This window comes from Taudactylus pleione, unplaced genomic scaffold (genome assembly GCF_031769625.1).
Source record: "Taudactylus pleione unplaced genomic scaffold, aTauple2 ptg000145l, whole genome shotgun sequence".
In the NCBI taxonomy this organism is placed as follows: domain Eukaryota; kingdom Metazoa; phylum Chordata; class Amphibia; order Anura; family Myobatrachidae; genus Taudactylus; species Taudactylus pleione.
In genome coordinates, this window is record NW_028284547.1 from 5,354,164 (window position 1) to 5,373,820 (window position 19,657).

General features: G+C 38.9%; 1 protein-coding gene across 1 annotated transcript in view; it reads right to left on the bottom strand.

Annotated features, from left to right (window-relative positions):
* LOC148522652 (uncharacterized) overlaps positions 1–19,657 on the bottom strand; it is a 281,599-nt gene that overhangs the window by 40,435 nt on the left and 221,507 nt on the right. The window contains exon 12 of the mRNA XM_088473978.1: positions 16,918–17,571. Within this exon, the coding sequence (XP_088330104.1) occupies positions 16,918–17,571 (654 nt within the window). The remainder of the gene's footprint in view (positions 1–16,917; positions 17,572–19,657) is intronic.

Consider the following 19,657-nt stretch of genomic DNA (forward strand, 5'->3'; position numbering starts at 1 on the left):
ACAAAATGTGTAGGGTTCCACCATATTTTAGAAACCAACCAAAGGCTGAAGGGACCAGTCCTGGTTTTAAATATAGGGGAAAAAAACATGGGGATCCCCCTATATTTAAGACCAGCACCAGATCCAACCGACTGGGTTCTAATGCCACAGCCCAGAGACCCTATCACTGGGGCTCCAGGTCCAAAGCATTAGCACCCTAAGTTGGTCAGTGCAAGCCGGTGATCTCGGGGGAGTCGGGGACCCCCCAAAAAAGGGTCCCCCCTCCTGAGTACCACAGGCTTACGCTGAAGCCTGTGGTTCTTCCCCATACCCCTGGAGCAGTGGGTATGGGGGTAATGGGGGAGCAAAAAATTTAATACTATTGTATTTTACAGTGGAACTATAAGTGCCAGCATGCCTGCCATTTAGCACTTGTGGAACTACAAGTACCAGCAGACATGTGGCACCTGTAACTTCACTGTAAAATAAATAGTTCAAAAAAGAAAAAACAGACACACTGTGACAATATAACTTTATTGCAAACACCTACCCATTCACACATACTTACCTATACCAGATGATTCTGTCCACTTGTGCAGTAGAATATCCATATTGACTGGCCCTGTAATAAAGATTTCATACTCACCTATATCCTGGCACTGGTCTCCGCAGTAATCCAGGTACTTGGAAAAACAAAAAAACGATTTTGCGATCCATGAACACAGGATTTGTATGTGTGTTGCCACACATACAAATCCCTCCCCAATGCCCAGATGATGGGACAGCATGGAGCATGCATGTCCCGTGAGCCAATCAGCGGCCATGCTGACTGTAGAGCAGACACTGATTGGCTCTGGCTACTGACAGTTCCCACGTGACAGTGCCCACCTGACAGTACCCACGTGGTACTGTCGCCGATCCAAGTTTTGCTGGTTCCCGTTTTCTACTTTGGAATTGAATACGGGGATAAAGTGGGCATGTGCGCGATACTTTATCACCTGGAAAACAGGTGAAGGAGACGAAAAGTCCAGCCGGCGAAAAGTCTGGACTTTTTGCCTCAAACTGAATACGGGCCCAAGCTTTATTAAAACACCCCCATAATGTTCTTAGTACTTAGTGTGTGCATATGCTTTCCCCTCCTTCCATTTCTGCTGTAGAACTACAGATCTCAGCAAGGTAGCACCTCATATTGTGTTTAAATTAGGATGTGCAGTCCAACCCCCCTTTCCTTTCTTTCTGTATGCTTGTATATAAGGTACACGTGTTGGTGCTCACACGCCTCCTGCCTGCCCCAGGTGATTTTAATTAGCATGGGTCCTGAGCATTGCAGTACACACATGTAATGGGCGCTATTACAGGTAAGTCCTAGATAAATTTATACAATGTGTCAGTATTAGGGATGTTAGGGACCCACATGATGAGGTTCACCTTGATGCGGTAGGTGGGCAAACATCTTTTTACCAAATATGCACTAAGAACCTCAACTTAAAACCATATTTATTGACGGTTTATTTATTGTGATGCTTAATGTCTTTAGTACTTAGAGTGTGCATCTGCTTTCCCCTCCTTCCATTTCTGCTGTAGAACTAGTTAACTCTGTAAACTGAATTTGTAGTCATGGTGATCGGTGCACTGGGTGTGGCATGAGTAAGCCACACCTGCCAACTGAACACACTGGAGGATGCACCAACCTTGGTGAAGGGGAGGACTGAAAAGATGAGTAACCTATTTCATAGTTTTCCTAATGATAATGTGAAAACATTGATGCATATATATTGATATGTGGTTTAACTAAACAAATAAATACATTAGACAAATGATACAACAGTACTGAAAGATACTATTTTGTTGTATATATAAATATTAAAAGATAGATAGAAAGAGTACACTCATGATCCCACAGTACTGACAAAAAAATAGATACATTCCACTGGGTCTGATAGAGCTGACAGATAATATATAGATATATTATATACAAATGATACAATAGTACTGATAAAGAAAGTTTAGCTATGCTACACATATGTTCCCAGATTTTATGGCAAACTTTTTGTAATTGCTCAGAAAATGTTTTGCTTTTTTAAAAGATTATGGGAAAACTGAATGTTTTTGGCTCATTCTATTTTGGGGACATACGTTAAGTGCCCATATATATATTTGCATATGTACCATGAACTTACATTATTTATTTTACAATGCTTAAAGTATGTCTAACTACCCTGTGACATATAAGATGATGTGGAATCATATATTATACAGTGTAATATCTGGAAATTTATAGAATTTCTTTTAAATGCAAAATAGATTAATAGATAATGCAAAATTTAGAATGTATCTGTTACAGTAGTATAACATTTTACACATAATTATATTGTTATAATACCTTAACATTTTGTTAAGGTAAGACTTTTTAAGTAATGATAAGAAAATATTATCTAAAAATATAATATCTACAAATGTTTGTGTATTTAATAAGATAAACTTACAGCTTGAATAATGTAATTACCTTACTCTGGGGAATCTTCTGTCTGTCTCTTTCTTACTCCTCCATCCGTCCAGCTCTCCAACCAGCAAATAAACCAGCAGCTCTTCCATCAGCTCTCAGTAGCCTGATACATCCTATTTATAATCATTCCTCCTCCATCTCTCTCCAGTAGTTCCCAGGATGACCAGAAGGAATTCTTACACTGAGAGGTGACATGTAAATTAGGTTCTCATAACATTAGTACATTTTCATTCAACAAAGCAGCTTCTCATGCCTAGCTCACTGTCTTATAAATGAGGTGTAAATATTCCTAAAGTCACTTACTACAATGGGAAATGCTAATTACACTTTGGCAGGGGTAACACCTTGTATTCTAATTAGATCATAGAAGCCTCTGGCCTCCTGTTATGTCACCACAGGGACCTTTTGCTTAGGAGTCACCTATTGTCTGGGCAGAGTTTCTGCAGAAAGAACTTTTCTCCATATCATCAGTAATTTCACACTGATTCGCTGCTAAACTACTTGAGATATATATATATATATATATATATATATACTGCACTAGTGGACTGGCACTCGAGAAGAAGGGATAATGTCAGAAATAGTGGGTGCTTTCAGTTGATGAAGAGGAACACGTAAGAAATAGACTGCGGCACTCCACGTTTTGCAAGTTAAAATACAAACTGTATTTAGGCAGATTACATTCAAGCTGTATAGGGCACAATGTTGCCGATGTTTCAAAGCAGACACTCTTTTTTTCAAGGCGGCCGAGATACAGCAATTAAGTAACAAAGTTTCAAACAAGTCATACATACATTCTTACCTTAAACAGATAACGAAGATCACTGGTCTGCTGCAGACCGGGTGGCGCGCGTCCACGCCGAGGCCGGGATTCCGTCGTGATGACGTCAGCCGGCCACGACCTGGTTGCCAGGGAACCTGGCAGTGTCTCCCCGGTCTGCTATGCAGACTACAGCGCTGATTAAATTATTGATACACTATAAACAATATGTGACCAAGGTTGACAAGAGACTTCGCTGGCTACAAGGGCCTTATATTAATGGAAATTAGAGCACTATATAATGGGGCTAATTAGAATCGCTTAGCAAACAACCTAAGATCGACACTGTCCACACACTGGCTATGACTTACGAAAAATAAAGTCAACTCATGAATCAAAGTAGCACCTATTATTATGTCCCAGAGGTGGACAATATAACAATCACCCCCTCGGGCTACTGAACCCAATTTATAGTAGTAACTGAGCCGTGTTAATACAAATATTCACAGTCCTGGTGATTTAAAGTATATCATTACTTAACATGAGTGTTGATGCAAGCAAGGTGTATACTGGCCACTACTGCTGCTACATTAAATAGTATTCCAGTTAATCTTTTCATTAAGGCCACGTGGAGCAATGGTGTCAAGTTGGTGAATCCAACGTGCCTCCAGGCGCAATAATGAGTTATCACGGTCACCTCCCCTGATGGAGATGGGTACCTGGTCGATAACCATGTGTTTAAGTGATGACAAGGGATGGCCCACATCTAAAAAGTGTCTGGCCTCCGGTGGTTCAGTACTGCCCCTGTTCACTGCCAACTTAATGGCCGACCTATGTAAGGCCATTCTTTCTCTAATGGTGCGAATTGTTTTTCCTATGTAGTAATAGCCACACGGACAAACTATAACATAAATAGCATGAGTGGACAGGCAGCTCAAAACAAACCGTATCGAGTACTTTTTGTCCTTATGGGGATGTTTAATAGAGTTCCCCGTAATCATGTGTGTACAGGTAGTACATTGGATGCATTTTTAGCAAACTGGAGGTCTCTGTAAAAAGAAGAAGGTGTTAATGGACTTTCTGCTGTGGGAAATCCCGTGATATCGGTGTGTACTACTATATCCCATATATTACGACCTCGGGTGTAGCAGGCCATGGGTGTCTTGTTATGTAAACTGGGAAAATCTTTATCCGTGGCGACTATGGGCCATAGTGCCCGGCTTGCTCGCTGGATGACAGGACTAGATGTTTGAAACCGTTGTTTCTAGGGAATGATATCTCTGTAGGGTTTGGCTTTTGGATGTAGTAATTCTTCCCGTGGGATATTCAGCACTTCATCTTTTTGCCTTCTCAATAATTTCAGATCATAGCCACGAGACACGAATTTGTCGATGATTTTATCCAGTTCCTTGTTAGTATTAGATATATCACTTGAGATTCTGGATACTCTCAGCATCTGTGACTTTGGCAGCCCGCGCTTGAGTGGTTTCGGATGGTAACTGCTCACTAATAGGAGTGTATTGCGATCTGTGGGTTTGTTGTATACTCCAGTGCTTAATCGACCCTGTTCGATGGTAATTTGTACATCTAAATAATTGATAGACTCACCGCTATATTGATAAGTGAGCTTAATAGGGGACTCACGACTATTGATTTCTGTCAACAAATGTTCAAATAGATCTGCCCCTCCTGACCATAATACGAACAAGTCGTCTATGTACCTGCAGTATAGTAATATTGCTCCCGCAGTAGAGGGATCGTCAAAAAACATCTTCCATTCCTCATTGAACATGAATATGTTTGCGTAGGACGGAGCGTCATTACTGCCCATTGCGCAGCCACGCAGTTGTTGGTAAAATTTACCGTCATACAGGAAGTAATTGCGGGTTAATGTCAATTGTAAAAGTGACATAAAGAAATCAATGTTGATATTATCGATATGTTCCTGAAGTAGAAAGTTATGCATTACTTCCAGGCCTGCCTGATGTGGGATGGATGTATACAGGCTATTAACATCCATTACGCACATAAGTGTATCGTGGGGAATTTCTGTCATTGTTTGTAATGCTTATAAAAAGCTGGTAGTATCCTTGATAAACGTAGGCTGTTTCATTACCAAGGGCTGTAAGATCGAGTCGAGAAACTTCGAAATAGGCTGGTAAATAGAGTTTCTGGCCGAGATAATGGGTCGACCTGGAGGAGAAACTGCATCCTTGTGAATTTTAGGGACTGTGTAGTACACTGGGATGGTAGGGTGGTCTTTGCTGAGGGCCCTCCTCAGTTTCTCCGAAATATGCCCCTGGTTCTCAGCTGTTTGTAAAATTAAATCTAGTTCACGCTTAAATTCTTGAGTTGGATCATGAGATAGAAGGCAATTAGTTTCACCATCCGACAATTGGTGTAGGCATTCTTGCTGGTAATCTGTCAGATTTTGAACAACAATGTCTCGGTAAGACCCCAAATCTCTGAGGGCAGTGAATTCCAATTTTGATAAGTTAGGATGTTGTTGCTGAGGAGTATGGACGTATTTGTTGACTGCATCGTCCACCAATCTGTTAAAGGTTTTCAACGATGCGTTAGAAGACTGGGGATCAAACCGAGAACAGCTGCGAGAAGTGATGAAATCATTATGGGACTCCTGGGTATGGACCACTGGTTGATTTTGAAAGAATTCTGAAGACGTAGTTTACGTGAAAAACGATGAGCATCTAATTTCCAAGCGAAATCGTCATGAAAGGATGTTGGACATTTGTTTCTGTGGCAGCTAGGACATGAGTTGAAAGATTATGGATTAGGTTTTCTTTCAGGAGGGCTGCTCTCTTCTGCCTTTGATTTTGGTGTCCCCTACGGGTGGGCGCCCTTTTATCACCGGTTCCCCTGATGGAACGGTAGGTACCTCTAAAGGGACAAAAGCAGGTTCAGATGTGTCGTCCGAATCCCTAATCGCAAAATCGCTGTCACTGTTGGAGGTTTGAATATCTCTGGTTTGATTTTCTCTACGCTTTCTCCAACTTGCCCTCTGTCTGCTTGGTCCCTGGGCTCCAAGACATGAATCAGACCCCGTCAGCCATCTATATACTCGATTTTCCTCGTAGTCATTAATGACTATGTATTGTTTTTTTTTTTTTAATTTAATTAACTCTCGACAGTAGTTATCACATTGTGATTGTATTTTGTGGTACCATTCACGACTTCCATCTTGTTCCAGGGTTGATTTATATTGCTGCTCAAAGGTACTAATTTTTTCTTTGGTGACTTTAAGTTCACGACTTGCTTCAGAAATCACCAGTAACATCAGGTCCATGCTACATTTGTTAAGGATACTAATCCATTTATGCCAAAAATCAGGATTATACCGTCCAATTGTTGGCATGTTACGACTCTAAAACCATGTGGGATCATTTGATCCCTAAAGTACTCTGATAGTGAAATTCCATGAAGAAGAAAGTCGATTTCTCGATATACCACAAATCACCAGGACTGTGAATATTTGTATTAACAAGGCTCGGTTACTACTATAAATTGGGTTCAGTAGCCCGAGGGGGTGATTGTTATATTGTCCACCTCTGGGACATAATAATAGGTGCTACTTTGATTCATGAGTTGACTTTATTTTTCTTAAGTCATAGCCAGTGTGTGGACAGTGTCGATCTTAGGTTGTTTGCTAAGCGATTCTAATTAGCTCCATTATATAGTGCTCTAATTTCCATTAATATAAGGCCCTTGTAGCCAGCGAAGTCTCTTGTCAACCTTGGTCACATATTGTTTATAGTGTATCAATAATTGAATCAGTGCTGTAGTCTGCAGACCGGGGAGACACTGCCAGGTTCCCTGGCAACAAGGTCACGGCCGGCTGACGTCATCGCAACAGGATACCAGCCTCGGCGTGGACACGTGCCACCCGGTCTGCAGCAGACCAGTGATCTTCGTTATCTGTTTAAGGTAAGAATGTATGTATGACTTGTTTGAAACTTTGTTACTTAATTGCTGTATCTTGGCCGCCTTGAAAAAAGAGCATCTGCTTTGAAACATCGGCAACATTGTGCCCTATACAGCTTGAATGTAATCTGCCTAAATACAGTTTGTATTTTAACTTGCAAAACTGGAGTGCCGCAGGCTATTTCTTACGTATATATATATATATATATATATTTATGTACTTACACATTACATGATTATTACTTCATGGATACAGGTCAATGCAGATTCATTTTGTGCCCTTACCCCATAATATCATTGGTACATGTGTAGTGTACAAGTGTGTATTTTGAATATATATCTTATGTTATATTTTATCATTATACACATGTACATATACATTGATTGTTTGCCTAATAATTACTAAACATCACATGATTATTACTTTATGGATATAGGATACTGCAGATGCATTTTGTGCCCTCCCCCCCTTATCATAGGTACATGTGCTCTGGGCTTAGGTTAATTGTGAACATTTTCAGTAAGTCTGTTCCAGAATATTGATCCTGATTAGGGTATATGTGCTCTGGGCTTAGGTAATAGTGTATTATTACAGCACAGCTATGACCCAGATTAATGGTCACTGAAATTTCAACTTGACAGTGATATACATCATATATACATCACATGTACCTGCATTTTATTTGCATTTTGACTTTTGCAGTCTTTGGGCTTTCTGCAAGGGCAGAAAGAAGAAAGTGATTCTTTTGTGGGGGCACTCTATCAACTCTTCACATAACAATTAAAACATAACTTTTAATGGTGATTAATTAAGATTTGGTTGCAGTGTTATCCCTAAGGGATATATTACATATACAAAAACACAGTTAATTCCTAAAGCATACAATTATGCCCAGAATGATCACACAAAATTGTGATCATATAGACACTCTCAAGTGTATTAAAGAGAAGTTTAAGGGTGAAAATATTAATCCAAATAAATCCTTTTTGAGATACAATAAATTCATATTATTCCAGTCAGCAATGTGTAGCTAGTTTACTGGAGATTGAACATCTTTGAAACATTGAAAAAAGAGAGAAGCTTAAATAGCAATGAGAAATGAGATCATAAAACACAATTATATCAATCACCTAATGATCCTGTATAAGAGACAGGAACAGGAGTCTCATCAGCATTCTATTCATGTTTCTCCATTAGGTCATATGTTGTAACAAGCATAAGTAGGCAAAAGGGCTACACAATATAATCAATATGTTGTATCAGATAGTAACAATTCCCTTAAAGAAGAGTATAGGAAAGTATTAATATTGAGCAATGAATGGTTACATATACAGTAGACATTCACATAGAAAAACCCTTTGCATTTTATACATTTTTAAAAAGAGATAAAGATGCCCAGTATTACACTGCTAGGAAATTTTGCTTTCCAATCATGTGTCAACATGGACAGTGAATGATAGATGAGAGAATCCTTGGCAGTTTTTCCAAGGCAGAAGTAAGAAAAGAAGGACACTTCTGCTGTCTGTATAAGTAGTTAAAACCTAAGATTATCTGTTGCCAAGCATTGCAGGTGAAAAAAGGGGCCCTGATGAGAGAGTGTACAGAGTACCTGATGTTTCAGTGTTATGCTCAAATAAAGCAGTCCTGTCTGTGCAGACCAGGTCCTGCTGCTGCCGCTTCATGCAACTTCTCTAATGTGTGTTTCCCCATAAAGGGCTTGTAAACAGAGATTCCATACATGGCTACTCTGTGAAAAAGCCCTTTATGAGTGAAACACACATTACTTTTATTGCTTTAAAATAAAACCATATATAATGGCCTCTTATTATGACGTGGAAAAACACAAAAAAACATGTAATGGTGATTTTAAAATGTGTCTAAAAATAGAAATTTAATCAGAATTCACTCATCAAAACTCTGTCTATTCCCATTTCCACATTCGATGAGCAGGGTGCTGCTCTCCCGCTGTGAGTCAATGGTGGAGGGGGAGATATCAATGAATTGATATAAGGTGTCAAATATCTTAAACCGATTTCTAATGTATGAAGCAGCTACATTTTAGAGATTGTTTTGTACCTGACCTGTTATATTTAAATATCTTTTGATTTTTGCTTGTTTTATGTTGCTGTTATCATGATTGTAAAGTGTAGCTCTTCAATAATAATTTGATAATCTTCTTACAGAAGGAGATAAGAGTAATAATATGAGAAAGGTAGGACAGTCCAAAGAAGATAGAAATAAATACAGATAACAGAGACAGCAGAGCAGTACAGAGGTGATTGATGATAGTAATAGTGAAAGGCTGGGTACTGAGATAATAGAGCCAGTAGAGCAGTACAGTGGTAATTGGTGATAGGAGTAGTGACAGGATGGATACTGAGATAATATAGAGACAGTAGAGCAGTACAGAGGTGATTGGTGATAGGAGTAGTGGTAGGTTGGGTACTGAGATAACAAAGACAGCTAATTGGGAAGGAAGTGACAGTAATACACATGTTCCATGTCATAATCATTCCCACTGCTTATATCATGCACATATACATAAGGGAAGCATGAACAGCAATAGTGTAAACCTGGGAACAATAAGGATGACACAGGAATTGCAGGACACGCTGACAGATACATGGGAAAACAAGTTGGTAAAAATGCATCAACTTATGGCCCTCATGCGAAATCACACTGACTGCTGGATTTGTACCCACTCCCCCATTTCTTCCTAAAATATGCCCTATGTAGCCAATCCAGTTACTTGGAATGAAATGAAACACTTTACCAAGCAATATTTTAAAACCAGAACCAGCAAGGAGGTCACCCATAACATGACAAGTGCTGGTCTAGTTCTGAGCAATATACATCTGACTATAGTTGGATGAGTTAAACCACCATGGTGGAAAGCCATTAGGAACCCCTGCTGGGACATGGACAAAGGTCCCTTCAAAAACCTCATTGTCAGACAATGGAACTAAGCAAACTGTAGCAATATATAAGGGTCCCCCGGGGTATATAATTGCACAGGCAAATATTACCTTTTATGAGACTACTGGTCCCAGGATAAATATCAACTTAAACTACACAGGAATGGGACAGCATGCTGATGAACACTGGAGTGGTTATTTGGATGGTTCAGTCAATATAACAGGATGTGATACTAATGGATATTGTAATTGTATTAACAAAGTCTCATTTATTTTCACCACTACAAAACCTGTATACCAGAGGACTCACAATTTCTCTTTTACATTGCTACTAAGGTAGTGACACTAGGTCAGCTGCTATTGCCTCTAAATGTATACTTTGTTTATGGACAATAGTGTATATAAGTTTTTACAATTTGGAGGCTATGGTTCTTGTTCCTTAGCCAGGATCATTCCAGCCACCTAAGTAACCAATAGTATTCCACATAAAGCTTATTCTCAATATACCATGAATAGTCTCTGGTTATGGAGGAAAATAGATAGAAAAGAGAAATAGGTGGGTGGATGGTATTGTACACGGACCATGAGCATCGCAGAATTGACTAGAGATGAGAAATCAGCAGGAAACCTTATATAGCTGGGTGGATGGTATTATAAGCTGACCATGAACGCCATCGAAATGGCATATGTGATAGAAGACTTTGCAAAACTTTTTGATAATGTCACTGATGAACTATACCATGTGGTAGATATAGTTACAAGAGAAATGCAGTTTCACAATAAGATTTTGCAGCAGTTTAGGATGGTATTAGACTATCTAACAGCATCAGAAGATGGTATGTGTCAGATTTTGGGGTAAGAATGTTGTAATTACATTGCAGATAATTTCTCTAACCCATTACATGGCCATATGAGGAAAATTTAAGAACTAAAAGAAGAATTTAAGAAAGAGCACACTATTGATCTCTGAGAGGTGTCTTACGAGGGATGGTTCTCCTGGATAAATCCATTCAATAAGTTCAAAGGATTTGGTGGTTGGATATCAGGAATTATTTCACTTATTGTTAGAGGTTCAGCTTTGCTTATAATCATTGATATTGTTAAAAAGATTACTATTTTTGCTGACTAAGAAATTACTCACACTTGATGGTTGCACTTTTTGGAAATCTGGACCTATTAACCTCATGTTTGCTGGCATACACAGTGATTTGGGTCAACAACATATCTACTTCCAGACAGTAGATGATCAACATGATACATGTATCATTTGCGGAAGGGACATTGCACAAGAAAATGGAAGGACATGTGAACAATGCAGAAAAATTGTTGATTCCCTGAGTTATGAAACATCTTCTTGACATTAGACTAAATACATTTAGGGCCGAGACTTACATGTATGGAGGATAGGTCAGACCTCATTCAATGGGAGGGGATCTTACATATGAGTACTGCAGAAGGGGTCATATGTATCCGTAAACCACAAACCACCTAAGCGCTTGTAAATCAATTATTTGTTTTAACTGTGGCAGCGAGCGGGTGTGAATAAGGGCCAGAGTGTATCCATGTAGTAAAATAACACTGTAGTTAACAGAGCTATCAGCTGTATATTGGGAAGTATAAATCATATTGATATACACATGGTTCATAGTGTAGGAGTATCACCATGGAATTGGCTGATTAATCCCAAATAAGGATAGATCATTATTAATATACATGATTCATGTGATATGTATTTAACATACTGACAGGCAACCTAAGAGTCTCCTACTATAGATACATAGAGTGGGGACAAATTAAATGTCTCCTGAAAATATCTCTGGAATTAATAACATTTGAATTTTCCATAAAGCCATCCATTTTATGACTAAGAGGAAGAGGAAGCTATCTATCAGGTGCCCAAGATGGCTGCCTCACCTTTTACATGCTCCTGAACATCTCCATAAAACAGCTTCAATTCTACAAAAGTGACATCAGAAGCACAAGAAATATCCAAGGACTTACCTTTAACTTGTACTGCACTACATGGACATCTCTCCAAAATCAACGGATTGCATTGCTGCACTGAGATTCACATTGGATTTGATTGAAACCTCTGCCCTCTCCACTAGAACACAGACTGGCATTACCTCTGCAGTGGACCACCCAGAGCATGGTACTGTGGAATACAAATTATCTTTGACTCCAGCTCCCCCCTAAGACATCATTCACCTCTGTTCTCTGCTCAGCATATAACTCTGATTTTTTGCATTAATAATCTAAAATACAGTATCCCCAGTCTCTAAAACCTGGAGGTCTGGTCAATTTAAAACACAGGATCCCATTTTTTTTCACCCTGGAGAAATGTTATCTTTACCCTTGCACAGAATATCTACTTCAAAAGGAGCCTCACACTGGGATTTTCACACATATACAGGTTCACCAGTTTCATATAGGAGACAAATATAAGTGGAACCTATCAAACCGCCCTGTGCATGGAAGAACAGATCATTAAACTCTCGCTCTATGGCTGACATTCCCAGAGCCCCTACACTCAATATAAAGAAAACTACAGGCCCTCTGGTATGCCCAATCAGGTCTGTCCTTTGTAATTCCAGATCTATAAGAAACAAGACTGCCACAATTGCTGACCTTACTGAATCTGCAGATCTTGCCTGTATTACAGAGACTTGGCTAGACGAAAATGCAGCACCTATCTTGGAAGCTGCAGTTCCAACAAATTATTCTGTCATTCACAACCCAAGACTTAACCGCAGGGGAGGGGGAGTGGCCATCTGCTTTAGAAAAGCACTTAAACTTCAGGTCCACCCAATGGAAATCACTCACTCATTTGAGTGCATTGCTGCTTGGAGGTCTACAGAATTAGGAATCAGAGTACTTCTCATTTACCGCTCCCATGCAGATGGAAAGATATTTCTCCAAGAATTTGCAGATATTGTTGCTGGACTAGTTCTGGAGCATTAAAGATGGCTGATCCTTGGGGATTTGAATGCATGGGTTGATGATGAGCTCTCACACCTTGGCCAAGACCTCATGTGCACAATGAATGCTCTGGGCCTCACACAAGTCATTCCTTCAGCTACTCATATAAGTGGTCACACTCTTGATCTTGTCTTGTAGATTGGATTAGATGTCTCTGATCTACATATAAACCCAGTCAATTCACTTCTCAGTCGCAAGCCCTCAAAATAGAACTTTACCCATGGAGTTGACAAGGTATCATCCAAGGAGGGGCATGACTCTTCAGGAATCCCCACAGTGCCATCAAAGGAGTGCCAAACTACCAAGCCTGCCAAGGTAAGCCACCTGTCTCCCTGGAACAGCTTTGACATAATGGATGCTAAAATTATCAGAATGTTGTCGACCCACCACCTGTGATCTGGACCCTGCCTCAACCAAGCTTCTCATAGGGTGTATAGACATTATTGGCCCTGTAATTGCAAAAATAGTTCAATGCTCTTTGCAAACAGCCATTTTTCCAGAACCACTAAAGGAAGCAATTGTTAGACCACTTCTTAAAAAACCTAATTTAGACCCCGACTGCATGGCCAACTATATACCAGTATCAAACATTCCTTTTCTAGGAAAGGTCATTGAGAAAGTGGTGGCAATGCAACTGCAAACCCACCTGTATACCCATGATATTTATGATCCATTCCAGTCAGGATTCAGGAGAAGACATAGCACTGAAAAAGGCCTTGGTATGTGTGCTTAATGATCTTCTGATGGCAAGAGACAGAGGTGATTGTTCAATCTTAATCCTTCTGGATCTCTCAGCAGCATTTGATACTGTCGACCATGGGATTCTAATTGAGCACATGAAAAAATTCTGTGGACTGGATGGCACAGTTCTTAGCTAGTTCAAATCAATTCTCACTGGCAGGTCACAGTTTCATCTGGAGTAAACTCTTCATCACCAGTGCCACTTCCATGCAGTGTTCCACAGGGTTCTATACTATCTCCCATGCTTTTTGCAGTATACATGCTACCATTGGGTGAAAATATCAGATGTCATGGCCTGGTCTACCACTGCTATGCACATGATACACAACTGTACCTGTACTTTGCTCCAGGTACAAAGGACCCAATAACAACAATTAATGGCTGCCTAGCTGAGCTATAGGAGTGGATGAGTGCCAGTTGGCTGCGACAGAACCCTGATAAAACAGAGGTCCTTATGATAGGTCACAGGACAGTGCTACAGCATTGCCAACCGACAGGACTTACGCTTGGGGGTTCAGAATTACAAATCACTAAACATATGCAGAATCTTGGTGTTGTCCTGGATAGTGGTTTGACACTTAAATATCAGGTATCAGCCACAATCCAATCCTCATTCTTTCATCAGGGGATCACAGCCAGAATTAAGCACTTAATTCCCTCAGAAAATCTGCCTAAAGTCATAGATGCATTTATATCATCACCCCTAGACTACTGCAACACCCTCTACTTTGGTCTCCCAGCAAAAGAATTGCACCTCTTGCAGATGGTACAAAATGCAGCTGCCTGGCTGTTAACCAACCAGCCCCATTCCAGCCACATAACACGCATTCTCTACTCCCTTCACTGGCTGCTTGTCAGATGGTGAATTGTATTCAAGATTGGCTTACTAACTTACAAAGTCCTTCATGACCATGGCCCAGGGTACCTGAAGCAGCTTCTGATTCCTTACTGTCCCACTTGATTACTGCGATCCGTTGACGAAGGACTATTAATGGTAGCTAGAATCTCACGGAAATCGTCTGGGAGTCGAGCATTCAGTTTTGTGGCTCCAACCTTTTAGAACTCACTTCCCTGCACAGTTCGAGAGGCCTCCACTCTAGAATCCTTTAAAAATAGACTCAAGTCTCACCTATTCACCCAAGCATTTCACTAATGTCCCTTGTTTAAGCTTATTTTGTATTTTGAATCATAAATGTAAAGCACTTTGAGTACTTTAGGAGAAAAGCGCTATATAAATTAAATTATTATTATTATTATTATTATTATTAATAAGAGGTATCATATTCCATGATATAGGTTAAACCCACAAGTGTGATCATATATTTAAGTGTATTAGAATAAATAATGAACTTATAGCATGATATGTGTTGAAGAGATTTATCTGTTCAGACCGCTCCAAAATGTGTATTAATATATATAAAACTACCCTTGATTATAGTCCCTATAATAATGGTGATTTAGATTGAATGAAAGTCACAATGACTCATACCGACTGCTGACTTTAATGCTGACTGTACTAAGATGGGGGTGAATCTTCTCTTCTATTATTGACAATAATACCTATTTGTCCCTTTCTTCACTATGTTATGTACTACAATTTTGCTAACATTTGTCAATGTGGATAATCTTACTTTTATAAAAAATATATAAAGTTATGTTTTAGACCAGTGCAATATTCCAGGATAATAAAAAATATTGGTGCTAAGAACAGTGCCACTATCACAGTCACCTTGAGTGAATTTTATTTTATGTGAATTTAAGACAGAGTTAACACTTAGCTCAAATGAAAGGAACACATAGTTCTGGTTTATTTATTTTAAGGTGTGATTTATGTCCTCAAAGATTCCAAATTATATGTAATTTTACATGTAAATAGAGAAAGAAAGAGCACAATGTGTGAACTAAACCTTAGTAAGATGTAATGTAATTGGTATAAAAATGGTTGTTTATTGTTGCTTTGCTGAATTTTAATTTATTAAATATTTGGAATATTTTAAAAAATTTATGGGAATTTTTTTTAAATGGTGGTCCACATGTGAACAAAATAATCCTCTAAAGAAATTAATCCACTTCTTTTTCCTTGATTACTGGTTCTCACTACAGTAAGTCAGCTATAAAGATACCGCTATAAGTACACACCACTGTTTGTGAAAGTGAGTTACACCATAGAAAACCCACATCAAATCCCCAGGAATATAAACTATGTTCCTTATGGATCAAAGTATGCCAATTGATAAATTTATAGGCGTTTACCCCTACTCTGTTGAGTGAGTAGGTGTTTGCTCTAGATAAAAATTTGATATAAATTAAATTATATCTTACAAAGGACTGGTTCTTTGTCAGATTGTGCTTTTTCTGTCTTTATTTTCATGTAAAATGACCTAAAATATGGAATAATAAAAAACATCTACCACACCTTGTGATAAGAAATCAGAACTACTTATTTTCATTTGAGCTAAGTATTAACTCTGTTTTAAATTGACATAAAATGAATTCCACTCAAAGTAACTTTGATAGTAGAGCTGTTCTTAGAACCATAATTTTAAATTGTCTAAATTGTGTTAGATTTCTGGGACTGATCATTCGGTGTTGATTAGGCTGCATTAATCTTCAGTGAAGCGCCCCAATCCCCTTATTAATTTTCTTTGAAATAGTGTACTGTATATTCAGGAGAACTGCTATTTTCTCTCTTTTTTGTTGTGTTCTACAGTATTAGGTATCAATTGTAGCACCATTTTATACCATTATAGCAGCAAATTACAGTTGAAAAGATAAAAATAATTTTAGGCAATTTGGGTGGGTGTTAACATAGACATTGTTTATTACATAACATGGGTGCAGAGGGTAAATTACAGATGTTTCTTTTCTTGTGTCTTTAACAAGATTGATTCATATAAAACACTTGTCATGTTAGGAAAATAAAAATGTCCTCACATGTAAACATATAAAAGTGATACAGGTTATCTAGCTTATGAAACACATGTCACATTCAGAACCTCAGAGTGACTCCTCATGTGATTATGAAAGGGTTAACTTTCTAGTAAATCTCTACATACTCAGTATTTATAGGATTTCTTTACTCTGTGACTCCTCTGATGTATAACAAGAGATGGTTGTTGTGAAAAACATTTACTGCATTCAGAACATGTAAATGGCTTCTCTCCTGTATGAACCCTCTGATGTAAAACAAGATGTGACTTTTGAGTAAAACATTTGCTGCATTCAGAGCATGTAAATGGTTTCTCTCCTGTATGAATCCTCTGATGTATAACAAGGTCATTCTTGGTGGTAAAACACTTGCTACATTCAGGGCATTTAAATGGTTTTTCTCTTGTATGAATCCTCTGATGTATAACAAGGGATTTCTTCTCAACAAAACACTTGCAGCATTCAAAGCATTTAAATGGCTTCTCTCCTGTATGAATCCTCTGATGTATAACAAGATATGACTTTTGAGAAAAACACTTGCAGCATTCAGAGCATTCAAATGGCTTCTCTCCTGTATGAACCCTCTGATGTAAAACAAGATGTGACTTTTGAATAAAACATTTGCTGCATTCAGAGCATGTAAATGGTTTCTCTCCTATATGAATCCTCTGATGTATAGCAAGGTCATTCTTGGTGGTAAAACACTTGCTACATTCAGGGCATTTATATGGTTTCTCTCCTGTGTGACTCCTCTGATGTCTGACAAGCTGTGATTTACATGTAAAGCTTTTGTTACACTCAGAGCACAGATGCAGTTTATTTTCTATGAAACTCATCATGTATTAGATATGATTTTATTCAGCAGTAAATGTTTTTTCTACTTAGAAAATGAAAATAGCTTTTGCAAATCCTGCAGTAGAATAAAATGTCTTTATTTTGCTTGATCAGATAAAATTGTCATTTTCTATGATATCTTCTAATATTCTTAGTGGGAATCCTGCTCCTTATTTGTCCTATAAAGAAAAATAATAATTTTTAAAAGCATAAAGATTACAGTGTTACATCTACATTTAGAATAATATTGTTATATTATATTAGGAACATGATTTATATTGAAATAAAGTAACAAATATGACCAAGTCATTTAATGTTGTATTAAATTTGTAAAATGTTGTCAAAATGTTACATCCTCATTTCCAATTACCCTCGTCCAGCAGATAGATAGTAGATATATAAAAAAAATTCTATCAATTTTTCCAAATTTTTCTTACACTGTGACCTCAGAATGTTCAGATTATATATTACTCACCCCCTGCACTGACCATAGATAGGTAACACATGCTACCAATCCTGTCACACCTACTGTCATCTGATGCACCAGGATGCCACCATTATCTCTGCGCACACCATGGGAATGGGGATAATGTGACCATCTCACAGTCACTTACCTCAGTGTGATGTGTGCAGGGGAATCAGTGATCACTGTTGTATGAAACAACAGGTTTTTAAAAGAGAGACATGGGTAGGTTTGGTGTTAAGGCCTAGGGTACATCGCAAAAGCTGGAAAACAACTATGCTAAACACATACTAAATAGTTTGTATTATGAAACAAATATGCATGTGTCCAGCAGCATATGTGCATTTGTATAAGACTCAGGCGCAGATTCAATTTGACATGAGGTTTAACCCTAAAACTCAAATGCTGCCTTAGGTGAGTAAAGATAAATCTGTGGTAGATGCACCCTCTGTGTATTAATGCACAGGGAAAACCATAGATGTAAACACTTAATACTAAGTCTATGGGTTACCACATGCTGCCTCTGGGCTTCTCACACTGGGAAACTGACAACTAGTTATGGGAATAACTACAATTGTTGCAAGGGGTGAAGCTGCTATTGGGCCCAGAGCCTAAGGGAGCCATCTTTCTACATGTGTTATATACTTTTTTCACTATTGTGTGGTACATAGAGGCCATTACAAACTGTTGCTGTGGGGCCTTAAATACCTAGGTATGCCACTGCAACTTATTGAATAGATCTAGGAATTAGACGCAGAGATTTATACACTAACCTAATGTACTAAGCAATAGGTAATTTAAGTTAATGGAGGTGACATCGAGATAGCCTTTTATATATACTAACCCACAGGTTCTCAAACTCGGTCCAGAAAACACCTGTGCACCTGCTGGATGTGTGGGGTCCTCAGGACCAAATATGAGATCCACAGTACTAACCAGATACACAGAGTAATATGTAAGATACTATGATGGAGATGCCACCTAGATACCCCTTTATATATACTAACCTGATGCACAGAGTAATATGTAAGATACAATGAAGGAGCTGTCACCTAGATACCCCTTTATATATACTAACCTGATGCACAGGGTAATATGTAAGATACTATATAGAAGCAGCCACATAAACACTTTTTTATATTTACTAACATAATGCACAGAGTTATATGTAAGATACTATGATGGAGCTGCCACCTAGATAACCCTTTATATATACTAACCTAATGCACATGGTACTATAGCCCTTATTCAGAGCCGGATGCTCTGAAAGAGCGCTCCCTCTGAATCAGGACGTTTTTTTTTTTGTGCGGCCTCCTGGCCTCTCACATAGCTGTGGGTGACCATCCACAGCAATAGCGAGCGGCCAGGTTGATGGTCGCAATGGTCAAGACCATCGTGACCATCGGGCTTGCGATGAGACCCTTGTGATAGGGTCTCATAGCCGCAAGCCCCAGAGAGGTTTCGGCTCTAACAGAGCCGAAATCTCTCTACTGACATCTCTCGTGATGTGAGTGGGGGCACCCCCAAATGGCAGGCATTCACATGGGAACCCCTCCATTTGGGCAGCCACTCCCTCGGCCCCCCACCAAAGGGTTAGCTGTCACTCAACATC